Source organism: Ilyonectria robusta (assembly GCF_021365365.1).
Source record: "Ilyonectria robusta strain PMI_751 chromosome Unknown BGZ61scaffold_15, whole genome shotgun sequence".
Lineage (NCBI taxonomy): Eukaryota > Fungi > Ascomycota > Sordariomycetes > Hypocreales > Nectriaceae > Ilyonectria > Ilyonectria robusta.
The window spans coordinates 792,936-818,020 of record NW_025764449.1 but is presented as its reverse complement, the minus strand read 5'-3'; the positions used below and the strand labels follow the sequence as shown (position 1 = coordinate 818,020).

Sequence of the window (25,085 nt, the reverse complement as noted above, 5' to 3'; positions counted from 1 at the left end):
AATGAACAGGGGGCCTTGCACGGCCAGGGTATTTCCGTCTCCAAGCGTGTGTGGATGATGCTTGAACCAACAAACTCCAGTAAAACAATCCGTGAAACAAAACTCCGGGGTTCCGATGAATGATTGTGTCAGGGGCAGGACGCTGCATGATAAAGTGTCGACGCTCCCGATGCCGCAGGACTCATCCCTCCTGCAACCCTTCCTGCAGAGCATCGCTGTCGACCGTCTCGGGCAGCACCTTTGACGGCGCGCCCTTTCGTCGCTGAGCTGCCCAGTACTTCTGGAAGCCGGGGATGGCACCAGGCTGGTTGATGCCGGGTGCTCGATTCAGGTCCGACTCGATCTCCATGATGGGTCTGGGAACCTTGACCGCCGTGTTGGGGGTTGAGCTTCCCCACGGCCGCCAGCCAACCCACTTGCCCAACGCTCCGCCTCCGGGACTTCCATGAGGCGTCTCGGGGTTTGGAGAAAGTGACCGGACGGACCGGCTCATAGGCCCGGACACTGATCTTGGAGCGGGCAGGCCCATGAAGCTGTCTCGGAGAGCCACGGCACTTCGCCTGGGCATGCCTCGAGAGAGGGTGGGCTGAGCCGTGATATCCGTCACGACGGCTTCCGCGCCACCCAGGGGACGCAGAGTCAGCTGGCTGGGCCGGGCCTTGAGGGTATGAATGTCGAGTCCGCCGGCAAGCGACATGATGGACTCGTGCGAGAGTGCGCGGTGGATGCGAGGACGAGGCACAAACTCATCCTTGGAGACGTCAGAGTCCCCAATGGTCGAATTTTCATCGATGGATGGCGCAGTTCCGACCAAGTCTGGCGTCTCCAGGCGAAGAATGTCGTTGTCCTGTTCTTCGTCCTCCTCGTCCTCTTCGTGGATGACATGGTGCTGGCGATTTGCCTGGGGAGTGGGGGGAGTTCCAGGATCGACGTGCAGGGGAGGCGGAGGGGCCTGGAAACTGAGGGTTGAGATTTCAGAGGGCCCCTTGCGATGTGAGGCCCTCCAGGTGGGAGACATGGTACCGAAGCTGGTGGCGGGCGACATGGGATAGTCGCTGTCGGTCATGTTGGGGTCGAACATGGAGTTGCGCTGGTTGGATTGCGGAGAGCTGGGAACCGACGACGCAAACTCGGAGAACTGGTCTGCGGACCACCGTTGACGCGGCATGCCCACGACCGAACTGGGTTCCTTGGTGGTGAGGGAGAGCAGCGCGGGGGCTCCGGTCGAAGGAGTGAGGCGCCATTGCCCAGAGGTGTTGGGCGTCGAGTGGCCCGAGTAGGTCGGCGGAGTAAAGGTGCCGGGGATGAGGCCGTGACGCTTGCGCCTCAGCTTGCGGTTGTCCGGCTTTGGCGTGACCTTTGAGGCGACGTGGTAGTGATGGTGGATGTGCAACTCCTGCGAGACGCGAGGAGTGGCCGGGCCGTCGATGTCGGGGCCCTCGAGCTCGGCCTTGAGCGTCGAGGCGGCAGCGTCGTACTCGATGGGTTGGTGGTGGAGCATCTGGTCGCGCAGGGACTGGATCTCGTCGTTGGAGTTGAGCAGTAACTCGCGGAGCTCGGCCATGCCCAGTTGCAGGTTGGCGTTGTCCTGAAGCAGGTCTCGCACGAAATGGTTAACCACCGTGTTCCCGTTCTTGGCGTTTTGCATCGACTTGGACGCCGCAGCACCTTTGAGACGGCCGGCAGCCGTGTCGAGATGCTTCTCGACCTCGCGTTGGCGTTCCATCCTCCCGACGACTTCGGCATGGCGCTCACGCTCTTGACGGGCCTCGGCCTCCATCCTCTCCAGCTGGTCCTGCATGTCCATGATGCCCCGCTGGGCTTCCTTGAAGCGCTGGGCGTGGGAGCGGGCATCTTCCTCGGTGGACTGCAGCTGCTGGTGGAGTTCCTCCTGCTCCTGCTCGAGGACGGCGAGGTATCGCTCGGTGTCGGAGGCACGGAATGCGGTGGTCTCGAGGCGGCGTACGGCCTGCTGGGAGGACAAAAGACTGGCTTCGAGGGCCTTGATCCTGGTGTCGGACTCGCAGACGGTATTGTTGAGGGCCTCGAGCTGGTCGAGCAAGACCCGGTTCTCCTCGATCTGGACGGCATTCTCGGCCTCGAGTTCTTGCTTGTCCATCTCAAGGCGTTCTATGCGGGTGGTCAAGTCGAGGCGATCCCGTTCGGCATCGGCCATGTATGCTTCGTGTCTTGCCAGAAGGGCCTAGATCAGGAGGAAAAAAAAGTCAGTGAGGGGTCCATGTTGTGAGTCGCGTGCTTTGCGTCAAAAGCAATACGCGGTGGCTTTGTGTGGCATGCGGCTCCAGTGAGGGTGGAGGAGGTGGAGAGACATTGAAGGCGAGGAAGCGGAGAGACAAAGCAAGGAATGCATGAGACGAGCGCGTAACGTACCTGGCCCAGCTGAGCAGCTGTGTGGACATCCTTCTCGACGGATTCGAGGACGGTCGAGTTCCTCCTGAGCAGGGGGCAATCGACGCGGCCGCAGCAGCACTGCAGCTGGGACGAGTGGTGGTCGGGACAAGCGACATCAGGCCTCTCCATGGCGGCGGCTGCAACACGGCGGAGTGGGAGAGGCCGCACGGGAGCTTATCGAAGCGGGGCGGAGAGTCGGCGGGAGACGGCGGGAAACATGATAGAACAGGCGGCCAAAGGAGGAGACTGCGAGAGAGAGAGGGCGCCGAGGATATCTAGGAAAGCGGTGCGTCGTCCATGAGTGGCAAACGAGACGGAGTCGTTGATGGAGGGAAACGCAGCAACGCGCCTGGAATGGCCCGGGTCTGGTGTTGAGGGCACCAGGCCGGCCCCCGGAAGCGTGTGGCTTGGAATGCCTGTGGCGCGCGTCTACCGGAGCGTAATTGAGTGGTGGGGTTCCGGCTGATTAGCTGCGGTCCAGGCGGCCCGGACGGTGACGAAGGGAGTCAGGTCCCTCGACCTCGGAGGAGGATTGTTCTTCACAGCTGGCAAACGGAGGAAGTGAGGGACGGCGGTTTAAAAAGAAAAAGCCCTCGCAGGATTAGGAGCAGATGAGAAAAAGCAGGCATGGGCTAACAAACAGTTCATCTCGACCGCCGTGTCATGTGTACGGGTCCGGTTGGGTTCGTGGCGCGCCCCGGCTGCAGCGTGGCGTTTGCCAGGGATCCCACAGCGGCCTAGGCCCCCCCCGAACGGCGCACCCTCAGTGGTTCATCCGCTGGGCGCGGGGCGCTTGGGCATGGCCGCATCAGTGGGTTTGTGCCGTTGTGGGCTCGCAGTGTTCCAGCGCCTGGGCCAGCGCACCAGCGGCCAGCACACCGCAGCCTGGGTCGCAGTGTCGCGGTGCTGACGGCGGCTGATTGGCTGGCGGTGCCTGGGCCGCTGCTTATCTGTCGCCCGATTGGGAACATGACGACACCGCCTCGGGCCAACCTCCCCATTTCGCCCAGTTTGGGGTCCGCCAAGATGCTGCCCATGTCCAGATGGATGCGTGTGCCAGAGGCGGTCATGACGATGCAGATGCAGACGACGCGTGAAATTCGCCAAATCCGAGATGCTTTGTAATGAAGACAATGGACCCGAACTAATGCAGGAGTTTTCGTGTAATTTCCATCTCGTTGTTCACCTAAACTCGCGGATGGTTCATCCCACTGGCGAAAATCTCCTCCGTCGTTTGAGGTACAGTAGATGCACACCATCTTCTCCTCTCCGCAGGGGTCCAACCTTGGAATGGCGTTATCATTTTAAGATGAGCACGAAAACACTGTTACATCGCCCAGCCATAAACAAGTTAAGAGCCACCCCGTGCAAACCCTCCAACAAGTGCGCCTTGCGAAATCGCCACCGGAGTGTAGGGTAGGTCGCCTCGCATTTGGCCATTAGTCTCGCCTACCGCTCGCTTGTTGTGTCTTGGATCTGTGAGATCTCATCTCGGGCCGTTTCTTTTTGCTTCGGGATTTTGAGACATAATTTAACCAATAACCAACCACAATGCGACAACTAGCATGTGTGCTCTTACTTGGCTAGTTCTTGTCGCGGGTCCCTTGCATTTGACACCCGTGTCTTGAATGTGGATTGACCCCTGAATATCCTCTTTGGATGGAGAGTCTGAGTCGTGCAAAATCAGTCGTGGGATAGATGGAACCATCTCGGAAATCCTCAAAGTCGTTGTCATCTCTCCCGCCAGGCCTGGTTGCAAAGCCGGGACTGCGAGGGGAGAAACTGCAGAGGGCTGGATTGACTTGCAATTATGGCAAAAGAGGATAAACTGTGAGGGAAACAAATAAACACACAGAGAACAAAACAAGAGGATAATTATAAATAAGATACTAAGACCCAGGCTTATGCTCTTCTTGGGACTCTTCAAGGGTTCAGGACCGGCCAGGATGCTAGTAGTGAACCCTAGAATGTTTGGCCAGAAGGCAATTACCGTAGGCTGACTGCCGAGCCGACCGCCGACTCGCCTTGCGACTTGGACCGTCGTTAAGATTCTCACCAGCCCCCCGGCACAGGACTGGTGTAATTATAATGACCTGGGGAAGAAAACACCCAAATCGGCATGGGTGACTCTACATCCGAGAAGACAGCCGCCCAGTGGTCCAGGCACAACCCTGAGAAACATACTTCTGCCTTCAAGCCGCTCGTCCGCCGATATAGTGACTTGTCCCTAATAATCGCAACCACTTCACCGATCTGAGCATCTTGTTTTCTTAAGTGCCACGTCTTGGGCAGGATGCTCTGCCGGCCCTAGCCACTAGGAACCAAGTCGTCCTGTAACTCCATGATACGAATCGACCCCTGGTTTCTCGAACCTTAGGCTGACCCCTGAGAAGGTCAGATTGTGGGAGAACTCCTATCTGCTGCAAAGCCAAGGTTATGTTGACCCATACTGGATTCACCAATGTGGACGTGGAGCCCGTAGTAGCCGAGAGGACACTATCGTATGGGGGAAATACGGAATGCGAAATTGAAGACAGGTTTAATAACCTGTACTGGCCGATATAGAGTAATAAAATATACGAAATATGAGGATAATGAAAAGAATCAATGTGTAAATCCAGAGCTATATCCTTAGACCAAAGACTTTCAAGGAGTCTTCCAAACCCGGGTAGTCCACATCTAGTTGTCTACCCTCCACATTGGGCTATGCCTTGGAGAAGGGAGCACAAGTGGACTAGGGGTGGGCATGCACAAGTCAAGTCCTGAAGCGAGTCTATAATGGCTCCTGCGCATCGTTGATTCCCACCGATAAGTGTAGTCCAAACCCGTATCGTATGAGGCGCTGTCGACCACCCACTCAGGATGCTTTTCCAAGTCAACCCAGCTCGAACTAGGGCCATTGGGAGGCTCGTAGCCCCAGCCTAGCATTGCCAGGAGCCCCGGGAATGGAAACCTCATATGACATGCGAAGGCCTGATTGCCGGAGGTCGATTCGACAGGGTCTGGACGGCGACCAAAAGCAGCGATTTCGCGATTTTTGAGATCCATGACAAAAGTAACCGCCGTTTCTAGCGAGACTTGGATCGCGCTGTTGTAGATGTAGGCCTCGGCCTGGTGCGCTATTTGTTCAAACGAGATCGGGGCGCTCAAGCCATCCTCGACGCCCGTCAGGACGACAAGAACTGGGACCTGACCCATGTCGGAGACTTCCATGTCGAAATTCCCAGTAAGCAAAACGATGGCCATGGCGCGAAAAAGAGGCTGTATTATGTAGTTGTCTTGATTCTCCTCGTGGCCTCGTCAAAGGTTTCGGGTCCGTATCGCCTTTGAGCCTGTTTGAAGTCTTTCTTCTTTTGGTGCACCTGTTCGATCTGAGCGCAGAGCGCTGCACTCAGCGAACTCAGAACCTTGACGAGCCCGCTAAAGTCGATATCTTGCGGGATATGTGCAGGTGCTATGACACTGGCTATGAACCGTCCGTATTCGACCTCGCTCTTGTAGGACTGGAACCAAGTGCGATACAGCCACCGGTTTAGCGCGGCGCGGAGCACCATTGGTGGAGATAGCAACGCGCCAGGCAGATCTATGAGGTAGAGGGGCACCATTTTATTGCAAAGCCGATTTGCCATGCCCAGGTTCATTTCGGATATCCTGTTGTTGCTACACCGCCGTCCGTTGTGGCAGGTGTCTTCCGCCTGAGGGTCCTAGAGCAGTCGCGTGCAAGGTTCGTACATGCGAAAGCCGGCACTGTTCCATTCCTGGTCGCGTTGCGCCGATTCTATCTCGGTGCGAAGTTAGTGGAGGATCTCGTGGCGGGGAAGGGGGCAGCGTGCGAGGATTTCCTTGTTCATGTATGCGGCCATGATGGGTAGATGAATGCTTAGGTAGTATGCAACGAGAAGATAGATGCTGTAAGAAGGACTGGCTCTACGTCTGTTATTATGCCATGGCCATTGTTCAAGCACATTAAATTAGCTTTTACGGTGTGACTGTGATTGAATTTTACTGGTAAAACATGCGACCTTGTTGGATTGATAGAGTTAACCCTCAGAGACTATTCGGAATCCGCTCTCGGCTCAAGTTGTAGATAGCCTCATCCCTCCTCATCCCTCCGCATCCCACTACGAGAGCCACGATGCTTACCAACCAACCGTGACGCGGCCAGCGTGTTCTGGACCATAAGCCACAGCCGGCTGCAGCACAGCCGGCCTGCTGGTGCAATCCCACGCCATTAAGCTTCGGAGCTCGTATCTTCTGCATGCCGTCATTAGCTCTGGCTCCCTGCTGCGCTCCACCAGTAAGCGTGCGCATATTGTCATCCCCCACTTACACCCGCGTCTCACCGTGCTTCCATTGAGGCCATGGGTGCGTCGGCACTTGTTGCGGATGACCGCTGCTATGCTGATTGAGGCTGCAGCGTGCTGGTGTTTTCTCCCCGCCTCGTAAGATAGCTGCTCTTCGTGGTTTTGTAATCCTCCTGCCCAACGTCTTCATCAGCTGTCCTGCTGGTATTGTGGTTCATTTAAATCCAGCATCCTGCCCGTCCATACATGCACCTTTTACGACAACCTGCTGCACTCGTCATCACCCAAAGCACCCCTCGGTCCTCAAGAGCTCTCCTCCAGAAGCTCCCCCGCACTCGTCAAATCCATCTCGTCACCGCTCGAATGGCCCAGGAATACAAACTCAAGGGCGTCTCCTCCCTGGCCCTCGCCCCCGGCGATAAACACGAGGTCGAGGTCGAAGGCATCGACGGCGGAAAGGTCTTGCTGGTCAATGCCGGTGGTACGATCCAAGCCGTCGGCGCCAAGTGCACCCACTACGGCGCTCCTCTTGCCAAGGGCGTCTTGACCGCAGCTGGGCGTCTTACCTGCCCGTGGCATGGAGGTTGGCTTCAGTTTTGTCTTTCGGTCAAGATCAATCGCTAATCCGTACAATAGCTTGCTTCAACGCGAAGACGGGCGATGTCGAAGACGCTCCAGCCCTCGATTCAATCCCCATCTTCAATGTCGCCGAGCGAGACGGAGCCGTCTACCTGACCGGCGAAGAATCTGCCATCAAAGGGTCTCGCAGAAAGCCCAACTTCAAGTGCGCAGTCGCCGCAGGTGCTCAGGAAGACAAGATTGTCGTCATTGGTGGTGGTTCCGGCGCCATGGGCGTCATCGAGGGCCTGCGCGAGAAGGGTTACGCTGGTCCGCTGACGGTGATATCCAACGAGGGATACCTCCCCATTGATCGTCCCAAGCTGAGCAAGGCGCTGTTGACGGATCCCAGCAAGGTTGCTTGGCGCGACAAGGCTTGGTTCGACAGCGGTTCTGTAGAATGGGTCGAAGACGAGGTCAATGACGTCAACTTCTCAGACCGCACCGTCTCGACAAAGGCCGGGAAAAAGATCGCGTATACTAAACTTGTCCTCGCAACCGGAGGAACACCAAGGCGGCTGCCATTGGAAGGCTTCAAGGTCCTCGACAACATCTTCACTCTGCGCAACGTCCACGACACGAAGAAGATTGTTGAAGCTATTGGCGACAAGGGAAAGAACATTGTCATTATCGGCTCGTCCTTCATCGGCATGGAAGTCGCCAATGCGGCCCTCGCCGGCAACTCTGTTACCGTTGTGGGTATGGAACAGGCTCCTCTCGAGCGAGTTCTGAGTGAAAAGGTCGGCGCAGGCATTCAGAAGTCGCTGGAGGGCAAAGGCATCAAATTCTACATGGGCGCCAGCGTCGACAAGGCAGAGCCCTCTGAATCAGACCCTTCGAAGGTGGGCGCCGTCTTCCTCAAAGATGGCACCAAGCTCCCTGCCGATCTTGTCATCCTCGGTGTTGGCGTGGCGCCCGCGACCGAATATTTGAGAGACAACAAGACCATTCAACTCGAAAGAGATGGCTCCATCAAGACAGACGAGAGCTACAACGTCGTCGGTCTCAAGGGTGTTTACGCAATTGGCGATATTGCCACGTTTCCCTACCACGGGCCCGGCGGCGAAGGCAAGTTCGTTCGCATCGAGCACTGGAACGTGGCTCAACAGTCAGGACGTGTTGTCGCGAGCCACATTGTGAATCCCTCAGTGGACCCTGAACACTTTGTCCCGGTCTTCTGGTCGGCCCTCGGAGCTCAGCTACGATACTGTGGCAATACTGCCAATGGATGGGATGATATTGTCGTACAGGGCGACCCGGCGGCGAGCAAGTTTGCTGCTTATTACTGCAAGGGAGACACAGTGGTAGCAACGGCCAGCATGGGAATGGATCCCGTTATGGCGCAGAGCGCAGAACTCATGCGCTTGGGCAAGATGCCATCCAAGAGCCAGTTCCAGCAAGGACTGGATGTTTTGAGCATGGGGGCGCCTCAGTAAACCGAAACGTGAAGAGTATGAGAATTTACCACTTGATTATCGTGATAAGTTATGAGTGTACATGTAGCCCAAGTGAAAATGTCGACAATCTGGACGCGCAATTGCGGCCTAATGCGGACCACATATTTGCATGTTTGGGCTGACGGGCTGCATAAGGCGGACTACGATCACAGAATTCAACTGGTCTACATAAAAGAATGTGCAGGCCCTGAAGTCGGCGACGAATCACACTGCATATCAAGGCGCAAGCCGTCTGGCTGTGCCAGCACAAAAGTCTCACCCAGCCCATGTCTGCCTCCATTTGATTTTTCCTCCATTCTACACGTTCTTTTCTCCCCTGCTCCCGCAAATTGACCATGGCCGAAGCTCTTGGGATCGCTGCTGGCATCGTGCAACTGCTCGACCTCAGTAGTCGCGTCCTGCTCTCGTCATCTCGCCTCTATGAAAAGTTGAAGAATGTGCCTGGAGAAATCGAAACCGTGAGAAGAAACACGCAGCAGTTCATCGACTTACTTCACACGATCAGCGTCGCTGTGTACGCTTCGAATGGATTGCCACCCACCTCAACAACGACGCAACCGGCATGTATTATCCTCGATGCCATCGCAGAATCCAGAGATCTAGCTTTCTTGTTAGAATCTCTGTCGATACCGAAATCAAATGCGGTAAAGCGTGCATGGGCGGCAGTAGTGAGTGTGAAGAAGCAAACGGAAATCGCAGAGAGATCTCAGCGCATCGAGTCGCTTAAATCCTCGTTGCAAATCTGGTATCAGCATCATAACCAACTGAGACTGGAAGCTCAAATGTTCGTTTTCTGAATATTTAACGGAACAACTAGCTAAAAATATTAGGGCACAACTTGCGAACTCCCAACAACTCCTGACATCGGTTGTGCGTTCGCTCGAGTCTCAGGTAATATGGACACAAGATTCGTTCCCTGACATTATCTGACCCTCAATTTTCATTAGTGCAACACAAAATTCATCTCAAATAGAGACATTTCAGCACAGCTACGGAGCCCCGAGCTTCAAGGACTCCCACCCGCACTCGAGCAACATAGGCAACGGAGACCGAGGCCAATTTGTCGCTGCCTGCCTACAAGTAATGTGACATCGGTTTCATTTTACCCTCTTCAGTTTTTCCTTTCCAAACGGCGACATTCACAGCATTGTCCAGGAGAAGAAGCATCTTCTACATCGTGGGGACTCGGTGTACGCGCCCTCGCACCAAGGATTCAGATCATTTTCAACATGGCCCTAGGTGTGGCAACCTTCTCCCTGAGCGCAAGGATTTCCCCTCATAATATTGTCAATGAGCCTGAATCACCAGCTTTTCGTGCTGTTTGGAAGGCACGCCAGAACATTCAGTGTCTCCTGCCTGGGATATTCATCGGGGATTCTTCTTATCGACCAGAACTGGAAATCGGAACCTCTCATTCTATGTTTTCAAACCAGGGTTGGATTCGCTATAGCAGACCATCAGTTACCAAGTGCGGTGGCATGTTTGAGATAGTGACAGTCTGTTTACAGGCCAACCCAGACCTCCAGGAAGACATAAAGAAGGTTTTCGAGCTTCTCTATGAGAGACTGGCTATTGCATTTGAGTCCGGGAAAAGCTCTCCAAGGGACCAAACTAAGGATGGAGCTACTATCCTTCACGTAAATAAAACATCCAGCCCAGATAAATATCTTTACCGCCGACACAGTTGCTAATGATTACTTAGGAGGTCATCGCACTTAGCATGACTGCTCTTGCTATGCAAGAAGACCTATATTTTGTTCTCGATAAAATCATCGGACTTCTAATTAATGGTGGTGCGGACCCAAATGCCTCTATAAATGGGTATGACGATCTTGTTGACAGATATTTGGTTCTACGATGGTATATATTCTGACATTGATGGCCGATGGCCTAACCTTTACAGCATATCCCCATTTTGCCTTGTTTTCGATCGTCTTTCATGCATTTTCTATTCGCCAACCGCTCTGAAGCAACTTAGACTTGACGAGATTCTTAAGAAGTACAACGGCACTATTTCCGAAGAATTCCGTTTGGCGAAGGAACCCGAGGCAGCAGGATTTTTCCTTCGCAATGAGGACCTCATCCTGGGTGAGTTCGGAAATAAGTTTTACAAATTCAATACTTTGAACTAACAGAATGTAGATGTTGGAAACAGTCGTATTCTATCGGCTGTGGCTAGGAGGTCCGAAGACGACCTTCGCATCCTAATTCCCGCCAGCGCGGAAGATTTGGAAACTGTCACCCCTCATCCACTCGCCCTTGCTATCGGTTGGCCTGCTGGACTTGCGATTCTACTTGAATCCGGGATACAACCATCAGCAGCCATTGAAGCGGCAATAACTCAAGAAGACGTTCAAAGCGTGGAGCTACTTCTAGATTATGGATGCCCAATCTTTTTTCAGGGACAGAGCGATGACGAGCCCTATAGCCTCATCGAATATGCGATGGATACGGGGAGCTCAGTTCCTATAATTTCGATTCTTACTGAAAGCATGGCAGAAAGAAGACGAGAGCTCTTCAGGGTGGCGTTAGAGAACTTGCCTGAAGCTTGGCTGCAAAGTATAATTGGAAAACGAGAAAGTATAGGTTCTCTGCTGGATTATCGGGCGGATATGATATTCCAGCAGTTGCATCAGATTGGCATGGACAGAATTCAGAACTTATATCCCGGCACCGAAGTCACAGTCTATCACAGCCACGGGATGACACATTCTACAGCGTGTACGTTTTACCAGGCTGGGTTTCATGATATCGACATACCTGACGAAACGGGACGAACACCAATGACGAAACGAATCAGCGATGGTTTACACCGTGATGGGTTTCGCCTGTTGCTCTGGTATCTGAGAAAAGGAGCTGATCCGTGCCGAAAAATACCAGAAGGGCCCAACCTTCTTCATTTCTTTTCGTGTTTCGCAACAAACTTCTTGACACTGGAAGTTTGGGATCGTGATGCTTGGGGCGGCTGCAACGCAATTGGCGTCTTTGGAAAGCTTTACGATGTCAGTTGTCTCCAGGGTACAGACGAGTGCTCATGTTGGTGCAGCTCTACAGGTTGCACCCCAGTCGCCCTCGTTCTTAAAGGTTGCCGCATCGGCACTGACGCTTCATCCACAAACAATCTGATGCGACGCCGGCGATTGCTTTTCTATCTACCCCGGTATAGCTCTATGCGGCTGCAACTCACACAACAGATTTTCGAAGACATTTGCAGACTGGAAATATTTGATCGGCTGGGAATGGCTCATACCTGTGGCAAATATGAGCAAGACTACGATTGTTTTCAATACCGCTCATCAGACTCAGAAGAACGACAGGAACTTCAAGACGAGGATAGCGAACTAAAAACCATCCTTGATGCATACTTAGAGTTGTACTTGGACATTCTCGACACTTACTCGGGTGATTTCGAAGTATTCTGGATTGCTTGGTTGATCACGTTGGAACTCTTTCTGCCTTACCAGTGGGACGAGCATTGGTCTAGGAGATACCCTCAGATTCGGATACCGGGTGGCACCGCTTTCTGTGACCCTGGAGATCAGAACCCCCTTCATCATCAAATCAGCAATTATGGCCCAGAAAAGGAGGGTATTCGCTCAGCAATGAGACGATTCATTCTGACTCTGGGTGGAGGGGTTGAGGAATTTCTGGAGCAATTTGCGTCAAATCAGCACGAGCGAGCTCTTTTGGATCGTTATATGGAGCATGGAGTTCCAGTACGGGCGAGTCCAACCTGGGAAGTTTGATCTGACCATGGTTCACATGATCACGGATGGCGAATCAGGTGCAATCAACTGGCACGCTGTTGCCAATGGCGTGGCATATGAGTGGAATGCGTTTATGAGTGCAAGCTCGAGATAAGGTTGACTATGCCATCTCCCGTAACTCTCTCGATGAGAAAGATTGGGCCACAGAAATTGCTCGAAATTCTTTACTGAAAATTGCAATAGGTGTGCTAGCTGGATAGCGGGTGTTTGTAGCGAGAGTTGGTTGTTTGATAAGGTGGTCTATGGGTGATTGACTTAAGCTTGTTTCTTGGGTATTTGATTATCTAAATCAAGGGTTTGGCTGCACCAACAATGTATCACTGACTAGGAAGCTAATTCTGCCATGATGAAGCATGTCGATCGTTAAAAAACCCGTTGGTCTTTCAATGAACACGAACATAGGGCATGGCAAGATAAAAATTAAGATACGCTCAGTTCTACATAACTAACAGACTGGTCCCCACCCTTCTTAGAATAAATACAACAACATATTACAAAGTCAAAATAAGAGCTGCAATAGCAGCTAACGAAATATATGTGATCCGGTCGAACGACTGTTGCGTGCCAAGTCCCGTTACCACAGTGGTTGAGGGTGCCAGAGTATCCACAGCCTCCGACGTGGGGATCACACCTTCATTATTCTCGCCGGTTGCAGTGGTTGCTTCACCGACAGCGGTTGCACTGTTACCTTCACTGACAACTGGTTCCTCCACCACAGTGGTAGGCCTACTCAGCGTATGAGAAATGAGTGTGGTGTTCTCTTCTTGTCGTCGAGTGCTGATCGTCGGTGCCCCGTAATTATCCACAGAGGGGATAGTCACAGAGGGCACTTGGTTTGGCACTTGGGACACCGTAGTAGGGCGGGTACTTCCGACAGAGAAGCGGCCACTTGAGATGACGATATCGTTGGAGGGCGAAGCGGTCAGGGCAGGTTGCGTGTATGCTTGGGCGGGTTGTGTATATGTTTGGACGGGCTGTGTGTATGTCTGGACAGGTTGCGTGTACGTGATGGTGACTGGGTGTGCCGCACAACGCGTGCACACCGAAGTGACTGTCGTGAAATCTGTCTCGGCAGAAGAGGCACATGGGACGGTGACAGTGACAGTTACCGGCGCTGTCCATCCAGGCTCGGAACAGACCGAAGTAATGATCGTTACGCTTTGAGTAATCGTGGTACCACTAGAATGTTTCGTCACACTGGACACAACAGCGGAGCTTGAACCGGAGATTTCGGTCTCAGCGGTAGAAAGTTGGGTTTCTTGTGACAGTTCAGTGGTTGACACGGCGGTGGAAGTCTCTGGCAGCAGGTACGTCTCCGTGTTAACGCCTCCGGGAGTGGAGGTCCCTGGCGGCAAGTACGTCTCTGTGTTAACTTTTCCGGTAGTGGAAGTCACTGGCAGCGAATCCGTCTTTGTGTCAACTCCTCCAGGAGTGGAAGTTGAAGTCAGGCTTGCTGTCACAGAGTTTGACCCAGAAGCTGATGAGCTAGTCGGCTTTGTGCAAGTCGAGCAGTCTGAAATGTGCGTCGAGGTAGTGCTCGTAACAGTGGATTCTCTGGTGAGACTAGTGGCCAGGTCGGTTGAGGAGCCAGCAGAGGTGGTGACTGAGGTTGAGAATGCCGAGGACGAGGTTGTAGAAGTAGAAAGAGTCGTTTCCGACGACACCTCCGTGGTCGTCGAGTCAACTGACGTGGATGAAGTGCTTGATGAAGATAGGACAGTCGACGTCGCATAGGTCTGGGGCGTGGTTGTTGTGCTGTATTGAGTAGGAGTCAAGGTATCCGTGGTTGAATCCGAAATCAAAGAAGTGGTTGCGCTCGTCGTGACTACTGTGGTGTTGGCAATGGGAGTAGTCAGGATACTTGTGGACAGCGTCAAAGTGGATGAAGGCAGCGCAGTTGATGTAGTGCTGGTAGGGCCACCAATAATCGGACCTGTCGTGTCGCGGACACCTTCGAACCAGTTATCGGGGGTGCTTCGAGCGTACCTGTCATATGACAAAGTCCGAAGATCGTAGCCAACCGTGGTTCCATTCGTGAGCTCGATTGCCAGGCTGTAAGCAAAGGTGATTGTCCAAGAGTCCCAGTTGCCGAGAATGTTGGCAACATTGAATGCCAAAACTTCGTCTTCCGCAATCTCGCTGGAGTAGACTGCCTTGAATGTTTTGACCTCGCAACGTTGGATGGCATCTGTGCTAACATCCCGGGATTCAGTGATCTGGTTTCCAGTGTCGAATTCAGTCCCAATCTCCACAGTCGTCTTGGCGCACAAGTATCCGTCATCCCCCGACGCTTGGCTGCTAACAAAAGTGACTGATTTCCAGGGTCCCAATTGACCAGGAACCTCGATGTTGAAGTAGAAGACCTGTTGGTCATCCAGCATCTCCACATGCTTTCGCTCATACACTCTTGACCTGTCCACGGCACGATAATAGACAGGCGGGTAGAATGTCTTTCCCACAGTCTCAATCTCCATGAAATAGGTTCCGGCTTCAAGACCAACTTGGAATTCCGGGTCCAATCGGCAATAGAGATAGAAGTCCCCCGTTATGTCGCTGTGCCAGTCGACCCAATCACCAAAGGTGATGGTGTAGATACTGGTGACATTGTCAAATGCTGCGGCGCCAACATAACTTCCACTAGCTGAGACGTAGTTATTCTGAGCCACGTCAACAATCTGTGGTGGAAGTGCAAAGCTTGCGACAGACCCGGCTACCAGCCGGGTTGGGATTTTCATCTGAACGTGAAGCTGCATCCACTCGCTCGGATCGTACATGTCATTGGAAGTGGTGCCTTGTCGTTGGATGGAAATGTCGGCAAAGGCATTGGCAATACCAGTTGGGCTGGACTTGGCACGCAGGGTAGTGGTGATTCCAGGCACAGCTGTGGACGTTGCCAGAGCAGTTTCAGTTGTGGATGTTGGAGCGTCTGTCGTTGTAGCCTCGTCTGTTGTTGTAGGATCGTTTGTTGTCGTGGAGACACTGGCAATCGTAGGTGTCGACATCTCAGTCGTTGAAGTGACAGTGCTTGTCGAGCTAGTGAGAGCATCGTCACCAAGTTGAATAGTGAAAGCATCTGACAAGAAAAGCTGCCAATCGCTGGGTTCTGTTGGATTTCCAAACATGCGAAGAGCCCTACTCAAGACTCTGTATTTTCCGGTTGGAATGTCGGTGCCATTCGCAAAGCATTGGAACCTATTGAAGCCCACATTGTTAAAGCGCAATGGGTGCTGCAATGGGAAATTGGAGTAAGAGCCGAACGCGTCAGGCTGTGATCGCACAGAGCCACGCCACTGCTTTGATCCGGATCCAGCTGAGAGGGGATAGGAAAAGTCTTCCTTCGTCCAGTCCTCGCCGACCAAGTCAAGAGAGAACTCGTAGGTACCGTATCTAAGCGCGAAGTAGATTTCCGGCGAGTCCAGTTCCGCAGGTTTATAGGCTTTGCCCTGCCAATCGACAGGATAGAGATAGCCGGAGTCGGAGTCATAACGGAAGACAAGAGGGGAACCCTCGAGTGGTGTCCAGTTGTATGTTGACGCCTCGACACCCATGTATGGGACCGTAAGAAACTCGCCGTTGCTGCCCTCAAAGACAATCTTTCCACTCCATATCACACCACTGTTGGGAGCCAGATCCGCAGGGGCGTTGATGGTCACTTGGACCTCCTGGGTTGCACCAGCAGCGATGCTAACGCTTTCTGGGGCATCGATAGAACCCGCCGCGTCAAGGAGTGGTGGGTAGTACAAGTAGGGATACCAGTATTCATCCCGACCCTGAACGGATGAAGCGGCCACATGAGAAATTTGGAATGTGACCTGAGATGAGCCGGTGTTCTTCAACTGAATGGTGTGTGTGCTAACGCGGTTGTCCGTATCGTTGAGCGAGATGTGCGACTCGGACAACAAAACAGTCTCGTAGTCAAAGACCTTGACAGCATCCACCAGACCGGCACCCTGCTGGGCCAGAGGAGCAATGTCGCTGATAACACTCGCTTCAGATGCGGAATAAGAGGGAAGTAACGCGGCAGTGGATGAAATTCGTCGAGCAAATTCTGCGGCATCCTTCTTGACGTGGGCAAAGAAAAGGGCCGCGATGCCCGCCATGTACGGGGTGGCAAACGATGTACCCGACGCAATGGCAAAGGTGTTATCGGGGAATGCACCATATACAGCACCACCAGGAGCCGCAATAGTCGGGATAAAGTCGTTCTCAAAAGTTGGTCCCCAAGAAGAGAAGGATGACATCTGCCCACTGGCTGGGAAGTCTGTCATTTCTGCAGCCGTATCAGCGTCGGCCTCGACGACAAAGGTCAAGGTATGGCTGCCAGAAGTCTGCTCCTTGACCCAATCACCCACAGCGGCCTGGGTAACGGCAAACAAGTGCACGGAAGGGCTTGTGTTGCTGGCTTCTGACATGTAGGAGACGCCTTGGTTGTAGGAGTCGAAAATGAGGATATATCCAAAGCCGGTGAAGGACATGGTGTTGAATTGCCCATTGCCAAAGCAGATACCCCGCTTGATGACAACAGCCTCGCTCTCTTCTCCATATTCCTTTGCGTTGCAGGAGTCGCCTGTGTCAAAAGTAAGGGGGACACTGATTGACTCATTGAGCTTCGACCCATCTGGAGTGACATAGCTCAGGTTGAAGCTCTCTCCACTGGAGGAGAGGATCACAGCCGGCCAACCAAGGATTTGCTTGGAGTTGACTGAAGCAACAGCGACAACACCTCGACCCGAGGCTGGGGAACTGGCATAGAAGGGTCCCATCTCGCCAGCGTTTCCGGCCGCGATGATGACCAGTCGATCTTCGGCAACCTGGCTTGCGACTCGCGACATGAGAGAACCATGGTATCCGTTGTCGCCACCAAGGGATAGGGACACAATATCGCAGTCGTCGGCGTCTGCTGCCAGGAGAGCTTTGAGGATGATGTCGTTGGAAGTGCTGGATTCACAGCCGAAGACCTTGTACATGAAGACTTCGGCCTCTGGAGCAACTCCAGAAAAGTCTTTGTTCTTTCCGACAATCATCGACGACACAAAAGTGCCGTGGCCGTTGCAGTCTTCCAAGTTGGTGCTGTCGTCGAACATGTTCTTACCGCCGGCAATGCGGCCAGACAGGGCCGGGTGAGACGAATCAGCACCACTGTCAACGACACAAACGCGCTGGCCTTCGCCCTTCAACCCTCTCTTGTGTAGTTCATCGACACGGGTTGCCACGTGGGGGTTCCACTTGGGGCTGGGATCGCTGGTGTCAAAGTCGACATCCAGCGTGATGATCTCGACCGGCCAGGCATCTGCGACGCCGGAGAGGTCCTTGAGTTCATCTAGGGTTCCCTCTTGATCGTTTGATATCTCAATAGAGACACCCTGGAAGCGGCCAGATATGGACGAGTAGTCCTCTTTGATGTTGACCTCATAGCCAGCCGATTCCAAGTCGCCGACAACAGTCTCGGCACGACGACGGACGTCACGTTGACCCAACGCGCTATCGCCATTGAGTTCCACGATGTAACGCCCTGGAATTATTCCAGATGTCAAGGGACTGGCCTCCTTTCGAGAGGCAGCAACGGAATCACGATCCCAGGCGGAGCTTCCTGGGATCAGTGCCAGACCAATGGCGATGGTCTGGAGACTCGGGATCCAGTTAACCATGGCGCCGGTGTTGCGTCATAAAAGACGGAATAAGAGAGAGATAAAGTCTCGCCTAACCGGCTTAAATTGAGCGATGCAGGCGGATAAAGAGCGAGTGAGGCGGCATGCACTGGATTCCAATCACTGGCGCTGCAAGAAGCCATATATAACGACTTAACCGCCGGCTCAGCTCTGAGCTTCCTAAGGCCCCAGTCACATCTGCACGCCATTTACACAGCAAAAAAGCGCTCAACCTGAACTAAGTGCCGCCGTTGGAGTTCAAGTGCGGTGAACAGCCGATACGGACGAGCTAATCGTTGGTGAACAACTTTAGGCCCGCCAAGGAAGATTCGGATGAACGACAGGGGATATGCCTCGTATTACCAGGATGATGGGATGCGATTTATGCAAGGAACTATTGTTCTTACCTTATCTGATCAGGCCTGCCAAGGCGCGATAAGTGAGAAAAGTGGGAAATGCCATTGGCGGAATACAACACTGAGAAGGGATGAGTCCACCAAACGCCGGTGTAGCATCCAGTTGAGGAAGGTATTTATACTCTTTCAGATCTATATCATAGGTGATGCTAGAGAGTTGCCGCATAAGAATGAGGGACACCCGATTCCAGATATTCAACCTTCAGACCTTCCCGTAGAATACCACGAGCTGTTGGCTCGAACTACTGGCTCGAAGCCGACATCGGGAAGACGCAGAGATTAAAGACAGGCCCTAGCGCATCTCATCCCCTGGTTCACAACCACGAGGCACAAGCGACAAGGGTTTTGGTGGATACTTGGCAGCAAGCGAAGCTGTTCCTGGGCCTCTATCCGCCGCTAATTGTTACTAGTCTGGTGACAAACTGTAAAATAGAGTTATCTGATCATCTGATAAATAATTGAGTCGTTGGTCCCACTTCAGCCCATTATATCCGGCTTGATCCGAAGCCAAATGTGGGATACAGGGCTAATGATACGCTTCTAGGTGCGTGGTTTTTTGCCTACAACATCTCGTTGAGAGGGTAGTCATTCTCTAAGCGGTATGGTATTTCACCCCTCTCATTAAGTCCACCAACCACATAGTCTCCTTGTCCCCAAGTCTCCCACTTACAAATTATTACTTCATACGGAAGGCTGGTTCAGCCGGCTGATCCTGGTTTGTTTGTGGTGAGGATACCACCTACCGGCATGTACGGAATCCGCCAAGACACACTTAAGCAGCTTAACCAACTGCGGCAAGCACCAATAGTGGATAAGAAAGGATACCGCAAACTGATTCGCCGTATGATGTCACTCTAGGTAAAATTACATGATTGCCCCGAGTTGATTGAATTGGTTGAGAAGAGTGGTGCCTGAGCTGTAGCATGAGAACCTGCCTTCCCTTTGATCCTTCACACTCCCTACCCTAGATGCCGCTACTTCGTTGTTCGATCTCTAGCCTCAACGTACTCCCATGCCCTACTACGTAAAGTATATTGACCCAAAAATTGCATAGAGGTTTGAAATGATCCTGTGAGCCTTAAATCTCAATGGCAACGCAATATCGCACGATGGAAAGCACTTTGTTACCCCACTGTGCCGTCGACATTTTCCGACGCTGGATCTAGCTGTGATGCCCCTAAACTTTCTCAATAGCCTCCCTTGATAGGACATCGACATATATTAGCACGTCAGTATGACATATACCATAAAAATCTCCTGCAAACAAGACCTAAGACTGGAATATCGACTGGCGATAACTAAATTATCGTGAACAAGCAGGTTAGTCTACATCTTGATAAAAATGGTAGCTTTCATATGCAGGGACCATAGCTAGCGACGGGTATAATTGCCAAGACCTATAGATGGAGCTCAAGCTCCCTTGTTCCATAGAATGCTATAATAGTACCATGTTAAATGTAAGTTTCGAATTAATATGAGTGGAGATCGCTCAATCTACAACCGGTATCTGTATCTAAAATGCAGATCACTGCGAAAGAAACTAAAAATACAAGGGTGTGTCAAGTAGGATATTATGATTCGAAAAGTGAAATCTCCATCACCCCTCCCTCTTCACTTATCCCGCCCTCCAATGATCGACGATCCACTCACAGCTTCTTCTTGCCCTTTGGCATGCGAACCAGGTAGTACAGAGCTAACGCTGCGACGATGTTGAAGACAATGTATACCCACATGAAGCCGAAATCGCGCCATCTGGTACTGTATTCGGAGCTGATACCCGACAAGAATACGTTTGTATCCTTCATCCTGCAGTAACTGCACTCGCTCGTTGCCTCTGGGTTTAGCAGATAGCCACCCACCCTCGAGACGTAGTCAGCCATGTATTGGCCGCATCGCTGGCCTACCGGTGGACTGACGTTGGTGTATTCATTGCTTGCACATGTCACCTCGACGTTAGCTAACCCGGTGGAGAGGACCGCTGAGATCCAGTATGACAATGGCGAGACCCGATACAGGAAGATCCAAAAGCCAGGCATCGAATTCGGCGAAGCCAACACACCACAGAAGAAGAATGTCAACATGAAGAGCAAGTTAGAGAAACTGCTCCCCGCCTCCGCTGAATCGGCAAAGGAAATACAGGCATGTGCCAAGGTGCAAGTGAAGAGAAGAAATTGCCAGAAAAGAAGCCACATTAAAAAGCCTCTCTCCGTTCCGTCTCCAGATGGATCGGCATTTGCGTTTTTATAGAAACCAACAGGGTAGTAGATCAACGCCCACATGAAAACTGAGGCGAGGGTGCTCCAGGGGATCTCGGCGAGAATCTGGCTAAGCATGAAGATTTTCCAAGAGTATGTCTTAGAAGGCCGTTCGCGGACCTCATATAAGGAACGCTGTGTAACGAAATGAGGCATTTGCTGCTGCGCTAGCTGCCCAAAGATGGTGCAAAATTCGAAGATGGCAAACATCTGGTTTTGAAGACCCTGGACGGTAAGAGGTGCGTTGAGGAAGACCAGACCGATGAACAAACTGATAGAAATACAAAGGATGAATTTCGAGTAAATATACGAGGGTGTTCGCCAGTGCTGCTGAAACACTCTCTTTGTAACGACAAGAAATTGCTCCCAGAGTGGTGTAGCGAATTCACGGTATGAGGCGGTGTCGTCTGTTTCGTCCGAGAGGGACTGACCTGAGCCTAGTGCTTTGAGACGAGCCAACTCGTTCTGAATGGATAGGTACTCTGGACTGGAATACCACACTTTGTCCCAGTCGACCTCGGATACGCTGCCGGGAGCATCTCCAATGGCCTTGAACATCCACTCGGCAGGGTTGGCACCAGACGGACAAGCCGGCGCCCCATTGCGCTCGAAGTAGTTCGTAATGATCTTGGAGTTCTTTCCAATGTCACCTGTAGAATATATGATTAGCACGACTGTAGAGTGATGCACCGTACGAGAGAAGAAAATGGGCAGGGAAAACGGAAGACCGACCAAAATACACCGAATGGCCTTCCTTGGAGAGAAATAGTAGGCGATCAAATCGTTCGAACAGGATCGCAGAGGGTTGATGGATGGTGCAGAGAATAGATTGACCGGCCTTGGAGAGCTTCTCCAACAAGTCTAAGATGGCCCAACTAGTTTGGGAGTCAAGGCCTGATGTGGGCTCGTCGACAAAGAGCAGGAGCGGTGGCTTGGCTGCTAGTTCGACGCCGATTGTCAAGCGTTTGCGTTGCTCAATGTTGAGACCTTCGCCGAGCACACCGATAACAGCATCGGCATACTCTTCTAGGTCTAGCAACTTGACGACCTCGTCTACATAGGCCAACTTTTCAGCTCTTGGCGTACTGGCTGGCTGACGGAGAAGAGCCGAGAACTCCAAAGCCTGTGATATGAAGTTAGCAAATGTTGATCAGGGGCGTGGATGGTGCAGAAGAGTGCACGTTAAACCGAACCGGAAATGAAATAGGTGTGGAGGGGATTTACCTCTCGGACGGTACTGGTCTCAAGATGAAGGTCTTGCTGCTGAACATAGCCGGTATTCCGCTGAAAGCTCTGATGACGAATCTTTCCATCGACCAACATCTCACCCGTAATCACACCCATGCCCACGCGGTCAGCCAAGCAATCAAGCAGGCTCGTCTTGCCCGCGCCTGAAACGCCCATCAACGCCGTGAGGGTGCCAGGCTTGACCCAGCCATCGATATTGTCTAGGATGCGCCGAGTGTTGCCCTTGATCTTGATATCATAGCACACCTTGTTCCAGTGGAACACACTTGTAGAGACCTGGATGGCTCCCTCGGTGCTGGAAGTGTACCCGTCAGGTCTCTGCACAACCGGTACGGGACCGGAGAGCAGCTTCTCGACATCGTCGCCTCGGTTGGTGGAAGGGTGCGGAACAAAACCGCGGCGGAAAACGAGGACTTCGCCCTTGGACTTTTTGGCCGTGATGTATTCGGTGGCAATGAAATACACAAAGTGATTGAAAATTGCCATCGCGATTATGATACCGACGTTGCGCCATTCGTGACCGTGGTAGTAACTGTATGCCGTGTTGATGAAGTCATCCCCATTTACATAGGGCTGTCCGGGAAGGGCTCCAACAGCGTTGCAAGCCACATTGTCTGCACTGGCATCTGCATAGTCGGGGACGTAGGCAGAGCACTCAAAATTGCGGTTGTGGAATTCGTTGACCATGAGCGACTCGAAGCCATAGGCCACCGGGTTCAGATGGTTTATCCAACGGCACCATCCAAGCATGTAGTCAACCGGAATGACAAAGCCAGTGAAGATGAGCAAGGCAAGCATTAGGATCGTAGATGGGATCATGGCCTGGTATAAAGTCCGCGATAGTGAGGCACTAAGGACTTGTTAGTATTTGCTCTCCCTGACTTGCATGATCTCGACAACTTACATAGATCTGAAGACCCCTGACATAGCCATCGTGATAAGAAAGACCACAAGGAGATAGAAGAAGAAGGCACCTGGCTCGCGGTTCAAGTTGGTCATAAAGTAAAAGACCAAGTTGAAGATAATAGTGTTGACGATCTTGTATGGTAGATCCACTAGGACGGATGCAAATGCCTCGGCTGACGGGTGATAAAAGGCGTATCGGGATTGTTTCTCCACGATGGGCCGCTGGTCATAGAGCGTCGTAATTTCGAGAGCCGAAGCAAAAGCATTGAACAGGATCGCCACGAAGAGAACGCAACCTCGGCTGAAAAAGGAGCTCGTACTCGTATCCAGGTTGTAGAACAAGGACGATACGATGAGGGCGAAGCACGCATTCGCAATCACCATAGAGACGGACAGCCAAGGATCCGCAATGAGTTGTCTGATCCCGCGCCAAAGACAAAGCTGGACCTGCTGGGAATACGTAAGTGTGTATGGCGAGTTGAGGCGCTGTCCCTTGGCTTGACGCGACTTCTTGAGCTGTCGGAAGGCCGCGGCATCGGGGCCACCAAGCGGATGTTGTATCTTGTACTCGTCGATCTCAGCCTGCAGTGCCTTGTATTCAGGGCTGCTTTTCCAAATGGCTGCAAACTCGTCGGGAGTACGCGGGGGGTTGGAGCCGGGCCGGGGAAAGCGCTCTACTGGTGAGGTCATAGAAGTGAGGAAGTCAGGCGTTGTCTGACGCGGCGGACAGTCAAATCCCAGGTTGGTGAAGTACTCCTTGGCCTTGGATGCCGGGCCAAAGTAGATCTGTTGCCCTTCGTAGATGACCAAGGCCTTATCGAACAGGTCATATGCGCTCTGGGGCGCCTGGTAGATGGATACGGCGCAAGTTTGGCCGAAGATCTGAGACTGCAGCCGTAGAGTCTTGCAGAACTCGATTGCGTTGGCGGAGTCGAGACCGCGGGTTGAACTGGAACTTGGGGTTAGTCTGTGCTGATCAAGAGCATAAAGAGAACTTGGAGACAAGCGAGATGACACGCAGAGGATTCTTACTTGTCCCAACACTGAAATGGTGCGTTTGCAAGCGTTGCCTCCGCAATGGTTACGCGCTTGCGTTCACCCCCCGAAACTCCCCTTGTGAACTCGTTTCCCACCTTGGTGTCGATGGTATGACCGATACCATACATGGCCATGACGACGTCTCGTAGGTGCTCGCAGTACCTATCACCAGACCTGTCAGTGGTGGTGAAGAAACGGGAGAGAGTGAAGTAACATACTGGTTGCGACTGATACCCGACGGCAGTTCCCTCTGGCAGCTTGCGCGCGCTGCAAAGGTCAATGTCTCGCCAACTGACAACTGAGGGAAGTGAACGTCGACCTCGGCAGTGTAGATGGTGTCACCCCGATGTGCAGTGTGCATCTCGCCGGCTGAGATGCCCTGGTAGTTGAAGTAGGCATCCTCGTTGATGTATATGCCGTTCGTCTCTCCGGAGATGGTCTTGAGGAACGTCGAACACCCGGAGCCAGGTGGACCCAAGACCACACACATCTCGCCAGGGTGGATGAGCCCATCGAAATGGCGCAAAATGTTGATTCGCGTCTGGCCGGCCGTCCGGGAGAAAAAGCGACGCGCCATGTCTGGCAGAGCAAGCCAGATGTTGCCGACATCCTTCTGGAAGTCGGTCGGTGTGCCGTACCCGAAGACATTCAAGTTTTGGAAACATAGGCCGACCTGACGAAAACCCTGGCCGCTCTCGGTCGTGACTTTGGCAAGGGTTTTGGCCCAAGTGCGCGCATTGAAGTTGTCGCCACGCGGGTTGAGAGGAGAACTTGGATCGGTGCTCCCGAAAATAGCTGCAGGGCCGTCGACATTAACGGTCGAGTAATGCGTGCCTTGGTGTGCAAGGTCATGGACTGTGGAATTTCGCTGTTTCAGCTCGACGCCGTCCTGGTCGTTCGCTACGTCCATGCTGGTGGCACCAGAGGTGGTGGCGTCGTGATGCGACAAGGACAGGAGCCGATAATGTGACCCAGGAGATGAAAGAAGAGTGGCAAGAAATGATACTTTAAGGAAA

At 52.7% G+C, this 25,085-nt stretch overlaps 6 protein-coding genes across 6 annotated transcripts; 2 read left to right on the top strand and 4 right to left on the bottom strand.

Annotated features, from left to right (window-relative positions):
- Positions 1–181: 181 nt before the first annotated feature.
- On the bottom strand, positions 182–2,541 carry BGZ61DRAFT_495762 (uncharacterized protein; the record flags this gene model as incomplete). The annotated part of the gene is made up of 2 exons (XM_046250935.1): positions 182–2,203; positions 2,392–2,541. The coding sequence occupies 2 exons, from the start codon at positions 2,539–2,541 to the stop codon at positions 182–184; spliced, it is 2,172 nt and encodes a 723-aa protein (XP_046102028.1).
- Positions 2,542–4,968: 2,427 nt separating this feature from the next.
- Positions 4,969–5,936, bottom strand: BGZ61DRAFT_455637 (uncharacterized protein). The gene has a single exon (XM_046246411.1). The coding sequence runs from the start codon at positions 5,656–5,658 to the stop codon at positions 5,092–5,094; it is 567 nt and encodes a 188-aa protein (XP_046102027.1). The 5' UTR covers positions 5,659–5,936; the 3' UTR covers positions 4,969–5,091.
- A 1,143-nt stretch (positions 5,937–7,079) lies between these two features.
- On the top strand, positions 7,080–8,770 carry BGZ61DRAFT_495761 (uncharacterized protein; the record flags this gene model as incomplete). The annotated part of the gene is made up of 2 exons (XM_046250934.1): positions 7,080–7,299; positions 7,353–8,770. 2 exons carry the CDS (start codon positions 7,080–7,082, stop codon positions 8,768–8,770), a joined length of 1,638 nt encoding a protein of 545 aa, XP_046102026.1.
- Positions 8,771–9,105: 335 nt separating this feature from the next.
- BGZ61DRAFT_455634 (uncharacterized protein) lies at positions 9,106–13,022 on the top strand. Its single transcript, XM_046246410.1, has 6 exons — positions 9,106–9,575; positions 9,622–9,682; positions 9,739–10,428; positions 10,494–10,612; positions 10,695–10,879; positions 10,934–13,022. Exons 1-6 carry the CDS (start codon positions 9,127–9,129, stop codon positions 12,535–12,537), a joined length of 3,108 nt encoding a protein of 1,035 aa, XP_046102025.1. The 5' UTR covers positions 9,106–9,126; the 3' UTR covers positions 12,538–13,022.
- Positions 13,023–14,528: 1,506 nt separating this feature from the next.
- On the bottom strand, positions 14,529–18,206 carry BGZ61DRAFT_318309 (uncharacterized protein; the record flags this gene model as incomplete). The annotated part of the gene is made up of 1 exon (XM_046238902.1): positions 14,529–18,206. A coding segment is annotated over one exon (3,678 nt), but the record flags the coding sequence as incomplete, so codon positions are not given.
- A 2,008-nt stretch (positions 18,207–20,214) lies between these two features.
- On the bottom strand, positions 20,215–24,979 carry BGZ61DRAFT_507614 (ABC-2 type transporter-domain-containing protein; the record flags this gene model as incomplete). The annotated part of the gene is made up of 6 exons (XM_046251919.1): positions 20,215–21,527; positions 21,610–22,000; positions 22,102–22,975; positions 23,030–23,980; positions 24,064–24,231; positions 24,288–24,979. The coding sequence occupies 6 exons, from the start codon at positions 24,977–24,979 to the stop codon at positions 20,269–20,271; spliced, it is 4,335 nt and encodes a 1,444-aa protein (XP_046102023.1). The 3' UTR covers positions 20,215–20,268.
- Between the last annotated feature and the right edge of the window lie 106 nt (positions 24,980–25,085).